We start from the raw sequence: 18,451 nt of genomic DNA, 5'->3' as shown, positions 1-18,451 counted from the left end.
AGTAACCATAAAATCTAAGTGTTTTTGTAAGTTCTGGAAATGTACTTTCATAATGTATTTATTAAGCACCCATAGGATCTAAGTGTTTTTGTGAGTTCCAGAAATGTATTTTCGGAGACATTCCCAAATATATTTTCGAAATAAATTAAGTCATAAAATTGGGGTGTGGCTCAAAAACAATGAATTATGTGTACATGAGGTGCGTCTAAAGATGCATATCTGGAATCTAAGGGGCATTTTCGATTATCCATAGGGTGTTTTTCCACCCCATAAGGTGGGATAAGATATTCCCAAAAATAAATGGGGATAACAAGGTCAAGACTCAAAGACAGAAAAATTCACAGGTAAACAAAAGAAAGATAATAAAGTAAATAGATGAGAGGGAGAGAGAGAGAGAGAGAGAGGGAGAGAGAGAGAGAGAGAGAGAGAGAGAGAGAGAGAGAGTTAGGTAGGTAGGTAGGTAGGTACACACACACAAACAAAGAGAGAGAGAGAGAGAGAGAGAGAGAGAGAGAGAGAAACACCATATATTTATACAGGTTAAACCTAAATTGACCTACTTATGTTCGAAAGAATTATTCTTGGGAGTATCCACTAATCTTGGAAGCTTTTACAAGGATGTGCCAATGAAACTTCTTATAAAAGAAAATGAAGTTTAAAGGCTAACTTCCAACAAAACAAAGAACAAAGTTTAGAAGTGTTATCCTCCAAACCAAACCTAGATTTTCCATAGGCTAATCTCGAATAAAGATGGAGTTTTACACTAACTATCCTCCGAACTGAGATGAAGTTTTATATTGGCTACCCGCAGAACTGAACCGAGGTTTTACACGGGATAACCTCTAAATGGAGATGAGATTTTTCATAGGATAATCTCAAACCAATCGATCTTTTACACCAGGTTAAATTCAGGAACCAAGATGAGATTTTACACAGGCTAATCTCAAATTCATAGAGCTTTTAGTCACACTGATCTCAAAAACCGTTGTGGAGATTTTACTGGTTGATCGCCATGAACCAAAATATATCTTTTTTTGGTGAAAATTATGAACCAATGGAGACTTTTTAAGATAATCCCCAAATCAAACAAGAGTTTTTAAAAGTTTAGCTCGCAACCAAACAACTTCCTGTAGAAGAATAGTTTACTTAAGAGATAATACACTCTTGGTAAATTACAATTAAACCCTCACCCAGAATAATGACCCTCACATAGACACAAAAGCACTCTCAAAGCACTAATGCAAAATATATGTGTGAGAAACTGAGAGATTTATTAAAAATGATGATAGAATATGAAAGTGAGATAAAAGATTGTTTTCTGGAAGAGATGAGATGATAGGGAGACTCTCTATTTATAGGTAAGATTATGGTTTAAATTTGAAAATAAACCATGGGAAAAATGAATGTCATAATCGATTGTTGACCCCCAATAATCAATTATTCAAACCACAAATGAAAGGTTTTATATTTAGCCATTACCAATCATTAATAAACTATCCCAATTGATTTAGACTCAGCCAAATGAAAATAATTGATTATATGATTAGGGCTAATTGATTATCTAATTGCGAAAAGTCCTAAAAATGATCAGACAATATCCTAATCGGTTAACTAGGCCTCGAAAACATTTTTGGATGCTTTTACTAATATAGTATATGCTTTTCAAAGGTTTTTAGTGTGTGTGTGTGTGTGTGTGTGTGTGTCGCTCCTTTGAGTTTAGCATCAGACAAGAATCTTAAATTTTATATCTTGATGAGGCTTGAGTCATCTTCAAGTTAATTACCATCATTTAAGAGTTGAGAAGGAAAACCACTGACGAACCTTAAAACATTAGTCTTCATTTGAATGTCGTTTGACCATGGTGTTGACTTTTAAATAGATGACTTGATCTTCAATAACAACTTCAAAGGATAGCTTAATTCAATAGGATAGGTTTGATAAAACATCCTGATCATATTCTACATTTGAGTTATCTTCAATAGATAAGGATTTCACTGAATATCATTTGATATCAGGTGTTGTAATCATCAAAACCAAACAACCAATCAATTGACTGCAACTTTGCTATCAACTAATTCCACCACATTGGATCACCTCGAAATACATGTAAAAACATAAATCCATAAAAAAAAATTAAAAATGAAAGACTAAGGAAAAAATAAGAAACACATCGAATTTAAGGAAATCACACATCATACAAAATAACAGTTGGTGGTTAAAACACACTTGTCATATCATTCTATGTGACAAAATGAAAGCCATTTAGACACTCGAAATATAAGTCAAAAAATGAAAAATATAAAGACCACATCATAAGAACAACATTCATCCTAGTTTGTACTAAAAAAGATCCTTGAATACCTATGTTTGCATCATAACAAGCATGTAACCATAGAAATATCAAAAGAATCAACATCCGAGATATCAGAATTTGTACGACTCAACTCAACTACATGGCTCTCATCTGAGAGACGATTTCAACCATAATCTCGGTCACGTCTACTAGTCATCTCATCAACATGACAATCATTTCAGCCACATATATTAAACTAGAGCAACATGTTGTCTTAACCAATTATCCCTTACATGATCATGCTTGGGAGCTGATGGACCAACCAATGATTTTAACTACTTTACCCTTACATACCTCATGTTTGGCAAGTTATGGATCAACATAAGGTTAGGACCATAAACCTGGGATAGAAACTTCTTAAGCATCTCAGACTTATAGCCTCATGCATAATGGGTTATGGACTGGGACATGTATTATACTAGATTAGGTCACTCATAGACGACCTCGACCCATATCATGAAAATCACCAATATCCAAATTGGATATTTTAACTTATATAAGTAAATTATCTCTCAACAGCTAAACCTAAGTTATCCTTAAGTTAAGTCCTAATAGGTCAGGCAAAAAGGAGGAAACTACCGACATATGTTTCTAATCCATTTGATGATGATGTTTCAAATAAAGTATGAATAGGAAAATATGTCTCTTATGATAACTTGAGTGTTTGGCTGCAATAATTTTTCACATAGGAAAATATGAGAAGTCTAAACCTAAAAAGAGATCTAATAAGTGTTTGTTTATGGGTTATGGTCATAAAAAGCTTGATTAATGATCCAGTTGACAAGAAAATCATCAAAAGTTGCAACATGGTATTTATGGAAGACTAAAATATTGAAGATTTTAATAAAGCTCATAAGAAAAAATATGATGTTATGAGTTACGTTAATATTGTGACTAAACTCCTAATAGAAATTTTATTGATGATAGGATATACAAGTATATAATTAGATTGTAAGTAATGACCATGGACCTTGTCACGATGATCCAGTTGAAGAGGCTTTGCTTGAGCCACCGGTTGAGACTAACTTGAAAAGGTTTATTATAGAGCTTATAGTTTTTTTAGAAATATCCTCCACATAAATATGTGATGATCACTAATAATAGAGAGTTAGAGCACTATTAAGATCTCATTGAGTAATTTGATGAATTTGATGTTATAGGAAAATAAGAGTTTGTTTTTATATTGAAGAAAATTTTATATTGTCTTAAACGAGAGCCGTAATTTTTTTTTAGAATGTTTGATTTCTTTTATGAAGAATAATGGGTATGGTAAAACTTGTGATGACCATTGTGTGTTTATAAAGAAATTATGTGATTTTTATTCTTTTATTATTTTGTTATATGTTAATAACATGCTAATTATTGGTCATGACACTAAAATATTCAAAGCACAAATAAATTGATAAAAAAAAGTCATTCATAGTGAAGGACGAGTCTTTAACAACAAATAATTGCCATGAAAATTTCTTGTGGAACAAATAGTGGAAAATTGTTTTTGTCTTAACACTATTACATTGATAAGGTGTTAGAGAGGTCTAACATGAGAGTTTTAAAATCCACGAGTATTCCACTTGCTAGAAATTACAAATTGAGTTCAAAACTATGTCCTAAGAAAGACAAATATGATATTAGAAAGGTTCCTGATGGCTAACCAATTTGTAATTCATAAATTTTCTTATACTTTGATCAATTTATGAAATTTATGATTTTAATGTTGTAAAATTGATTGAGGACACACAATTTATTTGAGTTGGGATACTTTTGAAAATAATAAAAAGATATAAAGAAATTGATGGAAATGATAAAAATGGGGCACCATGTTCTTTATATAAATTAGAAGGGATGATAACCCTAAGTGAAAATTACTACAAGAAATATGGTTTCTTGATAAGATAAAAACTTGGTCAAATCGAGAACTAAAGGAGAAAAACTCTCAAATTTATAGGATGTGTTTAAAAAATTCAACTTCCTTTTTTGTTCATGATTAGCTCTTATTTATATGTATAAGGTAGCTTGTTGATTTTTACAATAACAACTCATGAAATGCTACGAAATCAGATCATTATTTTATCAATAATGGCTTAGGCTGAAAGGTCACACAATAACAATAAAAGGTTGTGGAGGGAGTGGATATTCATCTCCTTGATGAATAGTAGAAATTTATAGCCACTTTGATCAATTCATTTCCACCTTCCTTAATGTCCCTCCTTCAATGCTTTTCCTTTTATTTTTTTATTTTCTTTTGAAAAAAAAAATTTTAAGCTCTAGAAGTTTTAAAATGGTTAAAAACACAATAAAAAAATAAAAGTAAGTGTTTTTATCTAAAATTGGACAAGTTGAGCTCTTAACACAATTTATTATAACATGATTAATCAAAAACATTAAAACGGGACAGTAAGTCCTCATGGCATGCCCTCTTCAAGTTTTCTCAAATTGACATGGCTTGTCTCATTTCCTCTCAATTAGTATTTTGCTTCCATTGGTTTGCTTATCAATTATATTATGGTACCATTCATTTTCCTATCGCGCGCCCTTGTCTTAAGACCTTCTAATCTTTTGATTACTTCATATAAGCCTTGGTGCTAATTTATTATTCATGGGATAAGAAACATAAAACCATGAATTAAATGAAATAAGTTGTATGTTTTTCTTGTGCATTTTTATAAGTTTCCTTCCACATGCCTAATGAATTCTTGATTACATCATTATCTCACTCTTTAAGAGGATTTGTCCTCAAATCCAAACATGCATAATCAATTAATGAGTTAAAATAAAATTCTCTCATTTTGTTCTTCACATTCTTTTGAAAGACTTCTTCTTTTCTTTCATATATTTTTTCTTCTCATTCTCTTTATTTTATTTTTTATTTACTCTTCTTTTCTGTTACGATTTTCTTTCCTTTTTACTTCCTCCCGACTTTCTTTTCTCTCCTTTTCTTTTACTTTTACTTCATTATTATTTCTATTTATATTTTCAATCAATCCCTCTTTCTTTTCCTCATTGTGAATATTCCATTATAATTTTTTTCTCACTTTTTATTTTTTGAATTTGATCTTGATATTTTTTTTTGGAATAAGAGAAAATTGGCAGTTTTCAAATAATAATAAGTATAAGCCGGTGAGAAAGTCTTTTTTTATCAATGTTGTTGCTACCACGAGAGCATGTGTAACAAAACCCTCATTTTAGAAGGAACCACATTACATAGTACCTCATCTTTATGTTCTCCAATCGTGGTTGAACTCGTACTAGTGTGATCATCAAAACATCAGACATTTCTTCAAACTCGGGATCGTTAAGACTATAAAGTATATATGATTTTGGATGCTAAAAAATCGTAAGTCTCAACTTCTCCACCATAGTTATACTTGTTATATTTATCCAATATTTTCTACCAATGAACAAAACACAAACCTTATCATTAACAACACATCTTGTAAACAAAAAAAATCCTCTTGTTTTGCTTCAATGATGAATCCCTAAGAAAAGGTTTAAATTTGGCAAACAGGAGAAAAAAAAAAAGAGTAATAATTGAAAGTTTTGAATATTTTTCTTCCTTTTTCCATTTTCGAATATTTTCTCTTTTTTTTCCAAACATAGAAATAGAGAACTTACAAAAATTAATAAGATTTAAATTGAAAGGTAACACATGATTTGAACCTAAACTTTTCTACTACTTGATAGCAAGTCAAATTGTAATTCAGTCATTTTCTCATACTTTTATCAATTTATGAAACATGTGATTTTCATGTTATAAAATGGAACGATGGCGTGTAATTTTATAGATTATTTGATATGATACATAATTGAAGCAAATGAAAATATATAAATAAATTTATGGAAAGTATAGAAATGAAGTGTCACACTTTTTCTATGAATTAGAAAGGATGATAAGCCTAAGTGAATATCACCACAAATAACATGATTTATTGATAAGATCAAAAACTCAGTTTAATCCATAACCAAAGAAACAAATCTCTTAAATTCACGCAATGATTTTGTTTAATAAAATTCAAATTCCTTTTTATATTCTTGATTAGCTCATATTTATAGGTATACAACTTGCTGATTTTTACAATAATAACTCCTGAAATGCAACAAATTCAGCTCACTATTCTATGAATAATAACTTAAAGTGAAAGGTCACACACTAAAAGATGGTGGATGGAGTGGATGTTCATTTTCTTGATGAATAATAACAATTTATATCCACTTTAATCAATATAGTCTCAGATTCTGTAATGTCCCTCCTTCAATATTTTGCCTTTTCATATTTTATTTGCTTTTGAAATAAAACACAACAAATGTAAAGCTCTAAAAAGCTTTAAAAAATTTAAAAACACATTAAAAATGTAATAACCTATATTTCCTTAAATGCTAAACTCGTTGTTAGTTGAAACCAACTGAATTCCTATATATTTTATCACTTGTCAGTTGAAATAATTTGAGCTCATATATGCTCTAATTATTGTCATTTTTGAAAAATAGAGTAACCAGTGAACTCGGAAAAGACTAATTGTTACTCAAAGAGATTCACCATTATTAATAAATATAAGAGGGAACTTTTGATAATATTGACAATTGGTAAATTAATACTAGAAGACAAATGTCATTTAAGTTATTTTCTCTCTTTTCTTAATATTTATATATATATATATATATATATATATATATATATATATAGATATATATATATATATATATATATATATATATTATATATATATATATATATATTATATATATAATATATATATATATATATATATATATATATATATATATATATATATATATATTGTGTGGTAGTAAAATAAAAGGAAAAAATAAGAAGTGTATAAGAAGAGAAGAAGATAAGAACAAGAAAGAAAAGAAGAAGAAAAACCTGTAAGAGAAGAGAGAAGAAAAGAGGAAAGAAAAGAAGAGAAAGTAGAAAGAAGAGAAGAGAAAGGAGAAAGAAGAGAAGGAAGGGAAGAAGAAGAAGTAATCATGTGGAATCTACATCATCACCATGAACTTTTCATCTCATCATCGCATCACCAACTTCACCTCACCTTCTTCATCTACACCAAGTAAGGCGAGTTCCTAGATAGTGTTTAGCAATTTGTGAGAATTTCATGAGAATGGGGTTAAAAGGTTTATATGTATTTGCTAAACCATGAAGTTATTGTTAATACATAATAATTTTTTTTGATTAAAATTATTCTAATTGATATTAATTGACCTCTATATGTTATTGTTGTTGTTGTGTTAAACCATTGTATTTTGGTATTTTTTCTCATCTAAACACGTCATGTTGTGTCTTGATACTATCAAATTTGCCAAAAGTTCACTAAGAGAAACAAGGGAAGTCTCCTACTAACTTGATTCGCTAGGAGTTCGCTCAATGAAGTTTGTTCCCTAGAACTTCGCTAAGTGAACATTACAGAATTGGGGAAAATGTTTGATTCTTGTTTTCCCCATAATTTGAGCATCATATATCTGTTTGATGTGAGATTTGAAGCGTTGGAAATCCCTTTCAATGATCTATTAGATGGTGAAGTAAAAACATGGTTTTACGCCAATGATTTATAGGATAGTGATGATAAACTAGCATGTATGATATGATGAAGTTGATTTAATACCCTGTTTCCTTGTTTCTACTATAAAGCGAGAATGGTAGCTTCATTGATGTGAGAATGGATGCGTTAGGAAGCTAACATTAAGGGATATGATATAGATAGAAGTATCTATGAGTTATTCCATTATATATTTACCTTTAACTAGTTAACCCATCATATGGTGATCATACATATGTTTGCCTTATGGCGTGAAAGTGAAATAAGATAGATTGAGGCAGATCGTATAATAGTTTTGCCTATAGTCCTTGTAGCATGTCATATTATCATGTGTGCTTTATGTATGTTATGAATCATATAATGATACATGCTATATGTTTTTGGTTGTGAAGCTTGTATGTTTGTATAACATGATTAAAAGTCTATGATGATGAGTGAGAAAACCTAGGAGTATAACTAGGTGAATGACTTAGAAAGATAACTTAGATTGTGAATTGACTTAAGTGGTGATGCTTGGACGTAATGATACCTCGGTGTGTATCGTGGACCAACATTCGCCTGATTAATGAACCAACAAGCTCTGTATGGAACATGTGAATGGGTGGATACACTACAAGATTTTGACTCTACTACAATGCCAGGAAACCGTTGTGAAATCGTGAAAAACCGTTGCCTTTTCCTTTGAGAACGGTTTCCAGACCGTGTCCAACCTAGGTGTTGCTTTAACCTTTCGCAACGGTAATTTTATCCTACGAAAACACCTTGTTGAGAACCATTGTCTGACCATTCTTTAGAGAACGGTTTTCAACAACAACAGTTCCGCTCTGTTTTAAGATTAAAATCGTTGTTGTTGACATGTGTTAGAGAACGGTTGTTTTACGAGATATAGCAACGGTGTGGACCCGTAGTTAATTAAAAATCGTTCTAATAGAGCCATATCCTAATTTCTTATAAGGAAGTTACGTCAACGCTCTCTATACCACGACAACTCTTTATAACCGTTGCAACATATGGTTTTTTTTAAACCTAAATTTATTTTTTTATAAACCTAGTAATGAATGTAAATCATCATTTCACATTTCTTTTTTGATATAATTCAGAAATAATTTTAAAATAATGTTACAATATAAAAATTTTACACAACAAAATAACATAATATCAGAATGTCAATCATGGTTTTCATTCAACAAAACATCTTCAATATACATATTTTAATATCAATCATCATTCATAATCAAAATAACATCTGAAATATATAAAAAGCAAACTTAAACATCTACATCTTCACATTATGTCTCTTCATCTTCGAATGACTTAAAATTTTCATTGATATCATCATCCATGACCTTCAAAATAAAATATATTTAAAATAAGAATAGTAAGTATCCAAAGGCTCTAAAGTTATAATGTAAAGCATGAAACAATTCAAACTTACTTTATCATTTGTCGAAGCATGTGCTGATGTAGAAGAATGTAAGACACTATTAGCATTAGTTGTAGGAGACAATATCGAAGCTACTAGAGCTTATATATCCAACTCTGAAGTGTTTTGATTCAAAACAGTCTCAAGTCTTAGAAGAAGTTGGATGATGTTAGCATCAAAGTTGCTTAGTGTTAACATCAGTATGAAAATTTTAAAACCATAGTGAATTCAGTATATCAATATGAAAATTGTGAAATTGTAACTTAATTGTTGCAAAATATAGCTCAACTAAATTGTAAAAACCACTCATGAACAATATTTCACAGAAAAGCTCTATATCAATATGACCATTAAATTCCATCTAACAAAGGTCGTTCACTTCCACCTAACATTCCATCTCACCATTAATATAATAAAAAACACTTAATAACAATAACTTACAATTGCATGGTTGGTTTCTTGATCCAAAACCTTTTCTTTCCTACTTGCTCACCAATGTTCTTTGAGACTTGTGATTCAATCGAACCTTTAACTTGATGATCCACTGTAGACTTCAATTTCTTCTTCGTATTATTGTTCAGACCAAACACTTTGCTCGGCTCAACAATGTTTCGAGAAGCTTCTACTTCTAATTGTCTCTTATTATTATTTTGAACAGGCACTTTGTTCAGCTCAACAACTTTGTTAGAAACTTCTACTTCCGGATGCCTCCTAATGTTACTATTATGTGCACACACTGTGCTTGGCTCGAATAACTTATAAGTCACAATAACTATTGCACATAGAATTAATACATGCTGATCAGTTTCTACTTTAATACCACTATAAAATGAACAGAATAAAAATGAACTAAAAAGTCTATTTAAACAGTAGAATAACAACAGAACAATAATATCCATCAAGACTTTTGTAAGCCTAAAATCATGACAAAAGAGAATGAGTAACTACCAAAATGAAGTTCTCTTTGACAAGTACTATGAGAACATTCATATACAAAATCCATATGCAAGTTTCCTACGGTAGACTCTAATGCTATCACATATTTAAACTTTGTTAAACAAGTATAAAAGACAAGACCAAAATGTGCAAATCTGCAACAACTTTAATACATAGAAGCTATTTTTTCAAAATGCATACTGCAATCAAATTTTATATATATTAAACCCATACTTAACTTATCTTAACCAAAATTGTGTGACACGTAAAATGTGAATACTCAAATACCAGTATAAACCATTTGCATTTAAGCATTGGAAAACTACTATCATGCAGTACAATTGGAGTTAGAGTGAGATACTTTCTTTTTAAAGTAGAAACGTAAGGAAAATGTGAAGAAATATTAACCAATTTCTATAGTATACATTTTTCTTACCACAAGTTTTTAATCTACATATACTGCTTTCCAATTACAAAGTTAAAGTAATAATGATGATGGTGCATCTAACTAATGAACTTAAGCTTAGTATACACAACCCTGTGAATGTGTTGTTGTTTCATGATCACTAGAACCTAAAACTCATTTGCTCCTGAAGTGAACTTAGTGGTTCAAATTTCAAACCACCCAAGCATCAATGTTCAATATAGTTGTAAAATTGAGTTATTGACAATTGGAAACACACACTATCATCAATCATCACCTATCACCCAAAATCTCACCAACATAAAGATGCCAAAACAAATCATGAAACAGATAATATCTCAATCCATAAAGAACATCTAGATATTGAAATTGTGGAACAGAGTGAAGTATAAATACACGAAAATTCAATTGCACTGCTTAAAACTTCCATAGGAAGCATAGATCTAGCAACCTTAAAAAACAAAATTTTGCTAACTTGAGCCATGACAACAAATTGGAAGCGAGAAATCTTCCACTACAAAACACCAAAGAAGATAAAGACAATAAATTAACCAATTCTTATGAAGCACTGATGCAACATGCATAAAAAAAGAGAACAAAAATGTTCAACTATTTTGAAATTTATTTTAATAGCTTGATTAATTTCACCACCTATAACGGCCCAGTAAAGCCGGCGATATGGTTGGACTTTGGCGCTCCACAATCAACAAGTAAATCTTTGATCAAATCCTCTCAAAACTTGAAATCAAATAACACTAAATTTGCAGGGACCAAAGATATATTCAATCCAAAACCATATTATCATTGTCTATCATCTATATTGTGAATATGATCAAGTTGCCCATATGATGAAGTTGCCCATATGCTGGATCAATATCAAGAATTAACACTTATATGATATTATTCTAGATATACATTATACAGGGTGTTATAGTTTGTATCGGAGCAGGTCAATTTTCGACCTAGCCTTGAAACATCATAAATAAATCTATTCTTGCCTCATATGTGTGTTTAGCCAACATGATTCTTAATATCATAGTATATAGTATTGGGCCTAATCAACCTAATTCTATGTATGTGGTAGGTAGGATCATGGTTGAGCGACCACAAGAACTCTAAAGGTGAGTATAGCTTGTACGTAGAGGGAAGGTCCAAGCCAAGAGTGGGAATTAAGGAAAACCGGTAAGCTCAATTGATGTGCACATGTCAGAAGTGGTCTCAAGTGGATTTGTGCAAGATTCAACATTATAGATCATGGTGCCAAACAAAGTTAGGTCACCATGTTCAAGCTTAGGCCAAATCCAATCCACTCGTGTGTTTTCCAAATTTCTTCGAGCCAAATGATCACTTCATGGAGTCGAATAAAAAAGAATCAATCAAAAAGGAGCTTTAAGGTGAAAGTTATGGGCTTGTGAAGTTGAGGTTGTGACCTGGTTTTGTGGGCTAGGCTATTGGTCAAGCACTTTGCAGCATGTTTAATCATTTTGAGGTCCCATGTTCATGATGTTATAAATTTTGATTCCCTCGTGCACTTTGATCCAAACTTGGGCAAAATGATCTTTGACAGAAGCTTAACACAATACAAAAATAATGGAATCAAAGGAATGCTTGAGCTGAAATGGAAAGGGTGGAAAGTGGGGGTCATGGCAAGGTTTTGACCCATTTTGGCAAATTGGTCCTTTGCACAAATGAGGTCTTAAATGGATGAACTGATGTTTGACCCTTGGATAAAAATTGTAGAGGATCCTAAAAGGCATATTTGGCTCAAAGAAGTTTGGCAGTTGGGTAAATATTGAAGGAGTTATGGGGTTTGGACCAAAGGCATGGCATGCTTGCAAATTAGGTCAAACCATCTTGCACCCCTTTGTGCAAACTTGATGTTTTCTTGCATTTTAAACCATGATGATGATGTATTAAACATCCCTTGATGAAATCTTGATTAGGGCTTGAGTTATATGGGACATGGCTTGAATATTGAGGGTTGTGGCATGGAAACTAACACACGACCCACCTTTGAATCAACATGAACAAACTTGCAGTTCTCTTGATCAAAGACCTTGACTTTGCCTTACTTTGAAGCATGATTACCTACTTGAGTAATAAGAACAAACAAGTACCATCTCTTCATGAAGTTAGGGCTAGTTGACAAGTAAAAAAAAGTGAAACCCTAGGTTAAGATATCATACACAATTGTGGAAGAACAAAAAACCCAACATTTCATATTTTCATCCTTTTGGATGTGACTGTTTTATGTTGAACACTAAGGACAATCTGAACAAGTTTAATTCTAAGGCACAAAAGTGTATTATGTTATGATACTATGAACGTTCTAAAGGATATATAGTATACAACACAGAAACACGAATTATTCAGGAATCAATTCATGTTTGATTTGATGATAAGCTTGACCCTGAAAAGTCAAAGCTAGTTGAGAAGTTTGCAGATATGAAGATCACATATTTAGGTTTTAAAGGTAAAACTTCAGAAGAAAAAGATGCTAAGGCAAAAGACTTTAAAGCTATTTGTCATACTCCAAAATTTGCCCTCCCATTTTTTTAGTTTTTGTCAGGCTTATTGCTCATTTCATCTGCATATCCACATGCCCTAATAATCCATCATAAAAAATCCATCTACAATTACATCCTTAGATAAACACCATTGATTCAAAGGGTCTTTCTGATTTATGATACAAAGCTAGTAGATCAAGCTTATGCTATGTCTTGACTATTTTGGCACAATAATGATGATTGGTTCACTCTTTATGGATTAATGCCTGTGAACCCCTAATTCTTGGTGCTTGAGATCTTGGTTTATGGGGATATCATCATGGTATTTGATTTGATCATAAAACCCTAATTATTGGGTTTTGGAACAAATGTATAGTTTGGTTTGCATCAGGGCATTGACTTGGTTTTGGATTACAACTTAGGTCACCTTTGGTGGATTGATTTTAACTGACTATTTTGGTTTGTGCGTTAGTCCATCAGTTTGTTTGATTGAGATTCAAGGCCAAGTATCACGTTTCATGTTTTATTTCAAGGATGACATTCAAGCATTTGGATTCAAAAACATTTAAATTGAAAATGGAGGCAAATTGGATTACTTGGATTACAAGTCACGGTTACAAGTTACAAATTACAAGTTACAAAGTCAAAAGCCTTCATTTAAGTATGCAAATACATTACAAAGGTGTCAAAAATGGAAATTACAAGAAAAAATTGATTTTGACCTTAGGTTAATTTTTTGGTCAAGCAGTTGACAAAAGTCAACTCTACTCTAAATTCTACTTTTTTCTTCGTTCATAAAGCCGGGTAGTTTGTTTAATGCCTTCACAAGTCTTGATGTTATTTGGGCCATGACCTATCCATATTTGATTCATGCCTTTATTTCATTTCATTAATTCACCACCAGCCCTGCAAGAATCAATGTCCACATATTAGCATCATGCACACAACCAAAATCAGTCATGACCTATAATACATTGCAAATTCATCATACATACACAACATAATACATCTAGTTCATTTTGATAGATAGCATACAAACATGACTAATAACAACCACATTTTCATTTAACACACTACTAGCAGCCATCCAATGACATATAGAATTGGACCATTTCTAACATATTTAGCCAAGTTAACTTTTCTTAACAATTCACCAACAGGTTTCAATCAATAATGTAAAGAAATTTAGCCTCTAAGACAACTCAGTTCCATCAATCCAAAGTGGTTTCAAAACAGTCCAAACAATTACTACACTAACAATAATTGTCTTCATCCTAACTAACCAATTCAAAATCCATTTAACCAACTCGGATTGTGCTAAGATAATTCTACTTTGACCTTGCAGCAGCTGACTTGTTTCAATGGCATTAACTGACTTCAAAGGCATGGCTCACTATGCCAAACAAGGGATTAGACAGCGCTTTTTTTGACATTAGACAGCGCTTAAAAGCGCTGGCTATACTGGCGCTGGTATAGGTCTTAGACAGCGCTTAATTTACTAAAAGAGCGCTGGCATAGGGGGGGTTTAGACAGCGCTTTTTCAGTAAAAGCGCTGTCTAAAACCCCCCTATGCCAGCGCTTTTTTAGTTAATTTCATGTTGAAATTAACTAAAAAAGCGCTGGCATAGGTGGTTAATTCAACAAAATATAGTGTCTAAAACCCACCCTATGCCAGCGCTTTTTTACACTATATTTTGTTGAATTAACCACCTATGCCAGCGCTTTTTTGATAAAAGCGCTGTCTAAGGTCAAAATTAAAATGCCTTTACCAGCGCTTTTTGCCTAAAAGCGCTGTCTAAGACTCCAAATTTTGGAGGATCTTTTTATACGTTTTCACCACATTATTTAGCACCTGTAAATTGCAAATTTCAGCAGATTTTCATAAATTGGAGCTTGAATCCAATCTATATGCACCTTATAGTTCAACACATTGTAGTTCTATCTTCTGAATATGCACATATACTTGAAAATCTATATGCATTATAAACACATTATAGTTCAACACAATATACTTCTAATTTCAGCAGTTTTTTGAGTATTTATATATATACTTGAAAATGTTTGCCTTTACAAAAAATCTACACATTTCTAATAACCTCCAAAAATGCTAATCAAAATGTATTTCAACACATTCTAGTTCTATCTTCTAAATATGCTATATAACCTGAAACAACACCAAATAAAGATTGTAGTAAGCAAATGGAATTCACTCAAAGTTATTCAGATCACATTCAAAATTAAAGTAAGAGTTCAATACCTCACAAAACCTGTAGCTCGATAATGAATTGACACAATTCCTCTTTAATTTCATCCAACTGATCTTTTGAGTAATAAGCACATCTATATTCATCAAAGTACTACATAATAATATAACATAGTATGATTTAGTTAAATCTATTTAATTATGAGAAATATGTGTTAAATATGAAAATAACTCATAAGTTAGAAATCCATACATCAGATGGAATATCTGTTCGATCCATAAGAAGAGTTTCTTTCATAAACCTCAACGTGTAATATCCACAATCTATATTATTACGCTGTCGAGGACACTACACATGGAAAAACAATATGGATAAATATCCTAAGTTTTATCATGTGTCATCACTAATATAATCAAAATTGTGATAATTAATATACCTCCACTCTATTCCATGTAATGTTATTGGCTTTTCTCTTTGGTACTTGAATTTTTCTTTGTGCTCGAACAGTTTGTATAATGCTATAATGAAATATAAACGAATATTTAGAACAATTCACATAAATAAATAAGTATACACACGAATATTGGGTTATTTGCACTTACGTGTCAACTATCGTCTTCATAGCAGGGTATGTTGTCCAATCATTGTGTAAAGAATCCAAATAATACACAATTTCTTTAAAAGGATTTATCGCGACCAACAACCAATGTCCACTGTAATAAAACAAATGTTAGATGGAAACTTTCTACACGACGTCAAAATATGAAAAATTATAACAGATGAATTTAGATTGAAGAACTAACCCGTCGCCGGTATTAAACGGTAAAAAGAACAACTTTTCTCTATCTGTGTCGGCCATAAAGCGCTCGACTACATACGTCCTGACTTCATCTGGTTTTCTTATCATTTCGGTTAAGTTCGTTTTCATGGGATTTAAGAATGAGAATCTTTGCTCCAACCCACGCGGACCCATCAATTTGTCATATAAATACCTTATATAAAAACATCATTAACATTTAGACTATTCATATGAAACGAGTAAATAACTTGTTCAAGAATTTAAACAAAGTAGATCGGATATACCTCATGTATGTGTTGATAACACCAACGCTTAATTGCGTATGATACAAAATTTGATCAAAATCCTCTTTACCCAATGGCTCGGCATACTCAAAACCAAAAATAGCTCCATCCATAGGTATTAAACGAACACATCCATCCGAAATATCTGTCGTTTCTAAATATGTATGGAGGCACGCTCTATACTTGGAAGGATTTTTCTTTTTAGCCTCGGTCCTCTTGGAAATTTCAGTCTTCTTAGCAACAGGAATCTAAATATCATATAATTAGTAAGGTGAAGTGTAAGATGACGAATTAACAGGAATCTAAATAGCATATAATTGTGATGTACCTCTTTTTGCGATGCAACTGACTCGATTTCCCGCGCAATCCCCTTATCTTTTGCTTTGGATTTTGTGGGAGTCTAATTAACATTAACATGTAAAAAATGTGTACGTAAAATGCGCGTAAAAAATTTGAATACCTAAAGGTTCATAATGGTTTTAAGCATACCTCATATCCTACGATAATGAGGTCTGTCGGCCATGCAACAAATGAACCTATGGCATCTCCCAATAAAGTTGCATCCGAAACATCGTCAGGATGTGGTAATAACGCATCCTTCTCCAAAGCAATATCAACCGAGACTTTCAAAGATCCAGTAGGGAGCGGTTTAGTGTGAAGTAATTCACCCAAATTGTTATGAACTTTCCCCTTGCCAACCATCCGATAAGTCGGTCTCGCTAAGTAGAGGTGACAAGGTGAAATGCCCTAAAACCAATAATAAGTAGAGGTGTCTCTTTCACAAGATGAACAACTAAATGAACCATTATGTCAAAAAAAGACGGAGGAAAATACATTTCAAGCTCACACAAGGTAATTACAATCTCTTTTTGTAGTGTTGGTAAGATCTCGGGATCGATCACCTTACTACAAATTGACCTAAAGAAAAAACACAATTTAGTTATGGCACTTCTTACTTTTTCTGGCAAAATAGAACGTATACCTATCGGTAGAAAATGTTCCATTATAACATGGCAATCATGTGTCTTCAAATTCTTCAACTTGAGGTCTTTCATAGAAACAAGTCTTCTGATATCAGATGAGTAACCTTCTGGAACCTTAACTTCACTCAGAGACTTACACAAATTAATTTTTTCTCCTTTCTAGATAAAGTAAAAGCGGCAGGTGGTAGATATGTTCGTCTTCCTTTCTTCACGGGTGCTAATTCAGTTCTCATTCCCATTTTTAACATGTCCTGCCTTGCTTTAAGGCCATCCTTAGACTTGCCTTTTATATTGAGTAATGTACCGATAACAATTTCAAATACGTTTTTTTCAATATGCATAACATCGAGAAAATGTCTCACGTACAAAGACTTCCAATATGGCAATTCAAAAAATATCGACCTTTTCTTCCACCCACCTTTCACAATCTTATGTGCAAAAGGCTTGCCAAACTCAGTACGCACATCTTTCACCTTTTCAAAAACTTGTTCACCTGACAATGCGGGTGGAGCTCTACGATGTTCGGTGTCTCCATTGAATGCTTTTCTCCACCCACGGTAGTGATGTTTAGAATGTAAGAATCTACGATGACCGAGAAACACATTCTTCTGGCAAAGTTCCAATCGAATCGTATCGGTTCCGTCTTCACAAACAGGACACGCACGTTGACCTTTAATGCTATACCCAGATAGATTCCCGTATGCTGGAAAATCATTAATTGTGCCAAACAACATCGCCCTCAAATTGAAACTTTCTTTCCTATATCCATCATAAACCTCCACACCGTTCTCCCACAAAATCTTTAAATCTTCGATCAGAGGTGTCAAGTATACGTCTATGTCATTCCCTGGTTGTTTAGGCCCAGAGATTAACATAGATAACATCATGTACTTATGCTTCATACATAGCCACGGAGGTAGGTTATAAATCATAAGAATCACAGGCCATGTGGTATGTGAGATACTTTGAAGACCATGTGGGTT

General features: G+C 32.2%; 1 protein-coding gene across 1 annotated transcript; it reads right to left on the bottom strand.

Moving 5' to 3' along the window:
* Positions 1–15,207: 15,207 nt before the first annotated feature.
* Positions 15,208–17,238, bottom strand: LOC127129318 (uncharacterized). Its single transcript, XM_051058536.1, has 9 exons — positions 16,975–17,238; positions 16,814–16,885; positions 16,486–16,733; positions 16,206–16,394; positions 16,005–16,115; positions 15,839–15,920; positions 15,655–15,750; positions 15,456–15,555; positions 15,208–15,362 (listed from the first exon to the last, which is right to left on the bottom strand). Exons 1-8 carry the CDS (start codon positions 17,185–17,187, stop codon positions 15,457–15,459), a joined length of 1,110 nt encoding a protein of 369 aa, XP_050914493.1. The 5' UTR covers positions 17,188–17,238; the 3' UTR covers positions 15,208–15,362; position 15,456.
* Between the last annotated feature and the right edge of the window lie 1,213 nt (positions 17,239–18,451).

This window comes from Lathyrus oleraceus, chromosome 3, assembly GCF_024323335.1.
Source record: "Lathyrus oleraceus cultivar Zhongwan6 chromosome 3, CAAS_Psat_ZW6_1.0, whole genome shotgun sequence".
NCBI classification, from domain to species: Eukaryota; Viridiplantae; Streptophyta; class Magnoliopsida; order Fabales; family Fabaceae; genus Lathyrus; species Lathyrus oleraceus.
This window is presented reverse-complemented; position numbering and strand designations above follow the sequence as displayed.